The 8074-nt window shown below is 36.0% G+C and overlaps 1 protein-coding gene across 2 annotated transcripts in view; it reads right to left on the reverse strand.

The window, feature by feature from the left end:
* Positions 1 to 505: 505 nt before the first annotated feature.
* The window catches only part of LOC112502874 (E3 ubiquitin-protein ligase RFI2-like), a 14900-nt gene continuing 7331 nt past the window's right edge, over positions 506 to 8074 (reverse strand). Inside the window, exons 3-6 of one of the 2 annotated variants that reach the window (XM_025106885.1) lie at positions 5221 to 5270; positions 2416 to 2441; positions 1937 to 2318; positions 506 to 1241 (exon numbers count right to left, since the gene is read on the reverse strand). In XM_025106885.1, the coding sequence (XP_024962653.1) occupies positions 803 to 1241; positions 1937 to 2318; positions 2416 to 2441; positions 5221 to 5270 (897 nt within the window). In that variant the 3' untranslated portion in view covers positions 506 to 802. The remainder of the gene's footprint in view (positions 1242 to 1936; positions 2319 to 2415; positions 2442 to 5220; positions 5271 to 8074) is intronic. The other variant, XM_025106887.1, reaches the window with a different exon arrangement.

Genomic DNA, 8074 nt, shown 5'->3' on the forward strand with positions numbered 1-8074 from the left:
ACTATGACCCATCGCTCAATACTTTGACCGGATAATTTGATTACCAAAACTGTGTTCGAAAATTCAGTTTTGGACCAAAACTGTGTTCGAAAATTCAGATGGGTCATAAATTTTCTAAAGGAGAATTTGATTACCAAAACTGTGTTCGAAAATTCGGGTACGGGTAAATGAGAATTTGATTACCAAAACTGTGTTCAAAAATTGTCGTCCCACATAGATGGGAAACATATATATGATTTTCTAGTTGATAAGAGTAGAACAAGGAACTATCTGGTTGATTTTTCATCAAGTCATATATGGATTAATCAATCTACGTTTTCTAATTGAAAATGGAAACAAAAATGACTTCTCCCCTAAAGAAGCTTTATGAGTAGTTAAGCTTATTAAGCTGCTAACAAACCACGAACACTCTACACAAGCATGAGCAAGATGTGCGAATTTGGACCAAATACACATCTTACGGATAGCCAAGTCGACCAAAAAAGCATACCATTTTGGTTACCAATTTGAGGGTCTATGAACACAATAACGTTATTTTATATCTCAAGGGCAATGCATAGAAAGCCAAAGTCCATCATCACACAAACCAATCAACAACGCATGCAGCATCAGCAGCTGCCAAATCAAATGGCAACTCATTTCAAGGCCATTCAAGCCTTTGCAACTCAAAAGCAAAGCCTCCAACTGTTGTTACACTTACATCCATCATTTTTCTTAAAAACTTGACCAGTTGGTTGGTTGGTACCAAATAAGTTTTCCATCTCATCACATTTGGTTCATGGAAACCCGAATAAAACAACCTTTACGACCGATAATGACCTTGAGATGGACTTCTCTCTGAACTGTGCCTCTGTCGAAACACGCCACCCCCAGACTGATGAAAACCCCATCCTGCCCCTGGGTGTGCCACATCTCTTTCCCATGCATGCTGGAATGGATTCGCCATCGAGCTTTCTGCTTCCTGAAAGCTTCTACCGCCAGATGAACCTGATGTTGGTAGGAAATAGACGCCACCGCGAATCTGATTCTGATCTGAAGATGAACCCACCTGACCAATTTGCCCCTGATTGTTCGATCTCCGTGATCCAGATACATTAATAGGTGTGCGTAACCCAGGCAAATTGCTAGGTTGCTGAAAATAGGCCTGAAGGGCCTGGGACCGCTCCCTTGCCCGCGCAGCACTCCCAGGATAAGGATGAATCATTGAAGATCCAACCGAGCTCGGAGCTCTAGCACCAGAACTGCACAAACCACGCAAAACATCACTCTAAATAGAAGTACAAAATAATTAGGAAAATAAAATGAAAACTTCTTCAAGTATCCTCCTGCCTTTCTTTTCACTGCAACATGATGCTTAAGGTTGTCTTCATTAGAAGTCATAAGAATAATATCTAACAAGTCTAAAAGAACTTGTTAAGGTATTGCTTAGTGCCGTATAATCACTTAAGAATTTCAAGTTTACACGTAATGACTCCATACCTACAATCCTTAATAGTCTTTGAATTTCAAAAAACTAACTAATAACCAACTGAGAAACAGGCTTAAATACAGGATAACCGTTGCGTCCTACTAATATGACATGATACTTCATTATTCTTTACTCCATTAAAATTAAAATAAATTATATCTTTATTTTAATCTAAAACATCTAAATTATAATATAAATTTTGAATTAAAAAAGTTATACAAAAAAGAGAACTTTATAATCTTCACTTCGACACCAATATGAATATATATACTTTTTCGGGTTTTTCTAATGGATCTTCAAATTATCAAGACATGTTCGACTGCTGCTTGTAATTTATATTTTATTCAAACGTATTTCGGATTTTCCTTTTTGATGAGAAGTTGCATTAATTTTTCATTATTGGTTTACAATAAAAATCTTAAAAAAGCGACTAATAAAATATAGAAGACAGCCAATTAAGTAGTTTACCTTTGGCCAACAAGGAATGGATGCATATAAGACCCTGATCTTGGCATATCAGCGTTAGTCCTTACTGGCCTTCGCGGCATAACAGATGGCATGGAGGGTTGGTCAGCACCACCTACACGGCTGCCTGACGTTGGAATGACGGTGTGATAACGGACGTCCATGGTGGGCAAAGCATAAGAATTTGGTATCTCACTTGACGCTGATTGGCTGTTCCATTGATTATTGTAAGTAGGACCATCAGCAACAGTTGCACTGGAAGTTGAGGATGATGACGAGGGGTGAACTGGTTGAACATAAGCAATATATGGACACAGATGAGTAGCAGATGATACAGCTGCTGCATGTTCAGTAAAAATCGCATGTTGTCCAAGAAGATCATGGTCTATAGAAAAGAGACAAGAAGAATAAAAATGAATTTCCATCATTAATGAAATCTGGTGAAGTTGAGGTTAAACATATAAGTAGGAATAAAATCTTACATGCAGTTGTTGGAAAGTCCCCTTCACTGCAAACAAAAAAGAAAACGGAAAATACAAGTAGTTAGCGATATTTCACATTCATACTGCAAGTGACATGTATAAATGTGCATCCCATGACCATGCTCATATAGATAGACATGTAGGACACTATACACAGTTAAGTATGGAGTCCTGATCCAAAACAAAGGCATCTCATAAAACAGATGGGGTGTTATAAGAAAACTGTCTTCTGCTTAAATTAACTACAGAAAAGATGAGTTTTTTCCAGTAATATAAAGCAAGATGGGTTTAGAATCATCAGATGTGACTTTCTATAAAATCAATTGCTTTCAAGTAATGGAAAGGCCAGATAGGGTTTAAAATCATCTCTGTATCTTCTTAACAGCCGCTTATTCTCATATCTTCCCTAATCTAACACTTCCTACTAATGCCGGTTATTAGTTCATTATCATTCTATGCAATTAGTCAATGATAACAAAAAATCTTTCTTCCATCTTCAATATTTTTCAAGTCGTTGATTTCCAATATCGATTTGTTCGAAATTTAAGCTTCAAACTGAAGTTACTGTTATGTTTTTCATCACACAGCTCACATTGCCACTGTCCCCCACCGCCATGCCCAACTGCCAATGGCACATAGAGCACTTCAAAACACAAAGAATGTTGTTTAATTAATCAATCTGGTTTGACATGGGTCAACCGTTTGTAGTTGAACAAAAAGAAGAAAGTGATGAGCCTACAAGCATGTGAAGGAAGAAAGTGAATTGTGAGATCAAGCCAAAATCATGAAGTCAGAACTCAGAAAAAACAGGACACATGTAGAAATGAAGTGTCTTCGAGAAGAGAAAAGAGAACTCTTTTTAAAGATTACTAGAAACAAAAAGCTATCTGATATTAAAAGGCCAATACCACCATCCTTTAGAAAGAGCGACTTTGTCAGATCACCTTTATCTATGTAAAGAAAATTGTCTGCCCCAGCATTCAAAGTGAAGAATTTGAGATGAATTGAGGGAAGCAACCCGATCAAGCTCACGGGTTGGGGAATGTGTCTGAGTGTCTATAAGGAAACGGGTGGAAACATAGGTAAGACCAAAATAAGCAGGGGATCATAATAAGATTACCAGAAGAGGTGAAACAAAGCTATTATAAATCAAAGCAGGATAAGAAGACGAAGTATCATACGGACAAAAGAAACACAAAAAGCAATAAAATAGTGATAAATGTCGTCCAAGCAAATCAAAATTAAAACAAGTGAAATAACCAACAATTGCACTTGACAAAGGGGGTATGTCCTCTGACATAATTGGTAAAACTAAAATAGTTTCCTGAATCATGATGTTTGCAAGTGGTCACTTTCAAAGTTAGCCATGAAGTAATTGCTGATCACTGACACAGTTCCAGTTCACTTACATTTTGTAGGTGTTTTTATTCTAGGAAAGGTTCTTATTTTGTATATTTTGCTTATAAGCATGCTGTTACGAACTAATCAAACATCATTCATCAGTTAAATTGATTGTGAGGTGAAACACTTGATTCAGTAAGAACATCATAACAATCTCATGTTCACAAAAAGTTATTCAAATTTTTATCAAATTAAAACAATTCATAGATTCTTTGCCAATATCTATGATAACAATGACTTTCAAAATCAATAATTCCATGAGCAAGCTACAAACATGAAGACTTTTAATCGTTTTTTGGCAAAACTAACTTGGGTGATTTGCGCGTCAATCCCAGGTTGACAGGATGTACTTTGCTATTCGGACCTATTTTGAGGGCGTACGCCTTTAGGTTATTATCCTCATCCATGTATCCCTTATATTAGCTTACAACAACCATTACTTTTTATCATATTATTTGGTGTATCCAAGAAAGAAACAAAATTGATGATGCACGGACGACCTTAAACACCTGGATTGTCATAGACACATCAAGTTAACGATAGATAGACCTTTTTTTATAATTTCAGTTCACATATTAGATTCAAATGATACAGGGCGCTAAAAGATTGCGTTCTATAAGTGCTACAAAGGATAAATTACTCAAAAACTTCAAAGTCAACACATAGACCAACAGTTCTCAATATCATTTCTCATGAAAAGACTTTGTTTATTTACTTCTGTAATCACTGAGAATCACAATAAAATTACGATAAGATATTATTAATACTACTAATCCAAATAACAGTTCTCAAACTGTGGCAGCCTCGTTTGGCAACACTTCTATTTTCTGTTTTCATGTGTATAGCTATAAAAGTCAAAACTACCCTATAAACAGTGTTTGGCTAACTTTTATGTCTTTAGAGAAGCAAAACTAATTTACAAAAAAAATTGTGATTGATCTTTCAAAACCTTGTAAAATAGGATTTTTATTTTTTATTTTAGATTTTCATCTTTTTTATAAGCGAGAAACCGTATTTGTTATATACACATGATTCGTTTGTCAAAAAGAATCACAACTCTATATAACATTAATGAAAATTGTTTTTCCAAAACAGAAAATGTGGGTATTACCAAACAAGGGCAGAACCATCAATATTTGAGATGGAGCTCAAGGTAGTGCTTACATTATTCCATTGCTAAATGATTACAATAAGAACCCAAATACTATTCAAACATTCACATAATTCAACATATTTGCAACCCAATACTGAACCAAACTCAGAGAGATTGGCAGTTCAATTTGGTTGCCTAAACATGCATTCTGCACTTCAAATTTCAAGTTCAGTTGAGATCGTGAAAGTTACTGGGAGTTTGGTAATTTGCAACTCCAATAGGTGATAAAATAAGAGGGTATGTGTGCTTACTCAAAAGAAGCAGCAAGTCGAGTAAATCCACCGAAGGGGCACCACATAGACTGCAAAAAGAAAAAGGGCTGGTGAAGATTGCAACATAACTGGCAGAGTAAGATATGCACCGAGATTAATTTATATGTACGTATAGGGAATTTGTGGTTAAGAGATTATACAGCAGTATTCAACCACACATCGGAGTAAATCCTAATAATGAGTAGCATAACCACACATTTTTCAAATATCGATTCATAATAAGTTAATAGCAGCCAATACTCCATTCCAATAAAAATATTGCACATACAAAAAAAATGCAATTATTAGATTTGATAAATAAATCAATAGCTTCCCTTGCATTACAAAAAGTTCCCCAGAAATACAAGAGTGTTATCTATGCCAGTATTTGTTACAAAGGCTTGCCATGTATAGCATGTATGATCATCTGTTATGAGGATCAAAATCCTGAAAAAAGCAGGCAGTCTGAATGTATGTGACAGCACATTGTCCTCTCCTAAACGTAAAACTCTTAGATTGCAAGGAGTTTCCCAAGGTTCTGGATTTGCATACAGGGGTAAACTGATGGGAGTTTCAAAAACTTCATCTCAAACTAGGAATTAGGGGTGGCAAAATGGTAAGTTGGGTCAGATTGGGTGAAAAGTGCTGGGTCAAACCAGCCAGGTTAAATTAGGTGAATTTTTTAAAACAGGTCATTGTACGGGTATACACGTTGGTCAAACACTTTCTTATCGCCATCGTATTTGATTTATTGGAGAAAAGAACATATGTATATATACACACAGACATTTATATCATAAAGCTTCCACTTAAGAAGGCCAAACCTTTATTTTGCAGCCCCACCCTCAAACATCTCCTTGTGAATCTTGTCATTGCCATTTTCCTTCTTCGCCGCCATGCGTAGCAAGTTGAAGGTTTGTGATTTTTTTGTTTCTCTTTGAGTTCACAATTTTTAGGATTTAAATCAATTTTATCTTGGTTGGGTTTTGATTTTCAGGTTTAAAATCGATTTTTCTTGGTTTGAGTTCTCAGTTATTTGGGTTTAGAATCCACTCTTATTGGTTTGGGTTATCGAATTTAAAATAATTTTACTGACATAAGTATTGGGCAAGAAAAATGAACTGATATCTGGAATGAAGAAGATGATGCCGCATTTGCATTGGAGTTTTTAATATTGACGTTATAGGGCAAAGCTTGACACACATGACCCATTCGACCCACTAAATTGTATACAGTTAGCCCATTGGACCCGCCCAAATAAACCCAAGTAGCTAAAAACATAACTCAAGTTGACCAATTATTACGAATTTGGATCTAAATAGCCACTGCTACTAGGAATGATTCAAACATGATACCCTTAAGAAATTTCAAAAAGATAGAAAATATGGATCAGCCTAGACCTAGATCTCCTCATGTTGCATAAGCATTCATTCACCCACTCATATTCGATCTATGCCAAGTCCTTAATTTATTCTGAACTCTTAGGTCGCCGTACATTCGGAGTTGTACACTAAAAATGCAAACAATTGTAAGAGGATTGTTCCCTCAATCTTATGATAGTGAAGGCAATGATATTAATAGCAATTTTAAGAAATTAATAAGAAAATTATGTAACACTATTTGGAGATAGCATTATTGAAATTTATTAAGTAGGAATGACAAAGGATAGTCAAGATGAGCATTATATGGGAAAGCATACATAACCATTAGTGAGCTTGGTTCTCATGGCCGATCTCTTGGGAACGGTAGAAATTTCTCTCTCCATACTTTCACCGTCTTTGATCTTCCACCCCGTCATTACCCTTTTGTAGTTCTATATTTACCTCCAAAGTGACGTCAGACGTAGACCATGAATTTACATTTTACAAGCATTATAGATGTATCACATTTAGAAAATATAACTCTAGGCCTTACAAGAACCCTAACTATTTCAACATAAACAACGATTTCTAACAAAAGTTGTAAGGGTTTGGGGCAAAAGATGTTTGATGCCTTACCTAATGTCCAAGCACAAATAGTTTACTCTCGAACTTCATGGAATAAAGATTTGGATGATCTTTTTTTATTAACCTGGATATCCAACCCGCTATGCGAGCCGACTAATCTCAGGGCGACCACCCACTTCGCGGGTATCCCAGAATCACCGCATTTGAACCTCCGTGGCCACAAGGGGATTTTATTCCTCCATGGATTCGAACCTGGGACCTCCAGACACTTTTGACCTTTGGAGCCCAAGCTCAAATCAATCGGGCACCAACCTAGTGGTTGATTTGGATGATCTTTGTAATTTTGGTAAGGCAATCAAACTCAAAATCCATACAACTGAAGCTAAAGAAGGAAGAATTTTAAAATACGATTAATGATGAAAAGAAAAGACAAGACATTGGATATACAGCTAAAATGTTGGAAGTTCATAGAATTGAGCACATTAGTTTTGTTTCTTGGCCACTTATTTGAGTAATCAGCAAGCCAAAAGTTAATGTTCTTGCTGTTGTTCCAAGAAGTGTCCTAGAACACACAAGAGCTCATCAAGCTTCGAGTGGTGCAGAAATTTCATTGTACCTCATTCACCAGTTTACCCCCAATGAAAGAACAATTATGGGGAAGGCACAAATACAAATACCAAAAATTGATAGTTGGAAATCAGGTATCATTATTTAGAGATAAGTTTGTAAATATTTACTAGTACATATAATAGCAGTAATTAGGATACTTATGAAAGTATTCAGGACAACTACTAATTTTATGTTTTATCCTCATGTAGGGCTGTAAACGAACCGAACGTTCAGCGAACCGTTCGTGAACCGTTCGGCGGGAAGTTCGTTTATGTTCGTTTATTTAATAAATGAACGAA

Source organism: Cynara cardunculus, unplaced genomic scaffold, assembly GCF_001531365.2.
Source record: "Cynara cardunculus var. scolymus isolate 2C unplaced genomic scaffold, CcrdV1 Un_Scaffold_2108, whole genome shotgun sequence".
NCBI classification, from domain to species: Eukaryota; Viridiplantae; Streptophyta; class Magnoliopsida; order Asterales; family Asteraceae; genus Cynara; species Cynara cardunculus.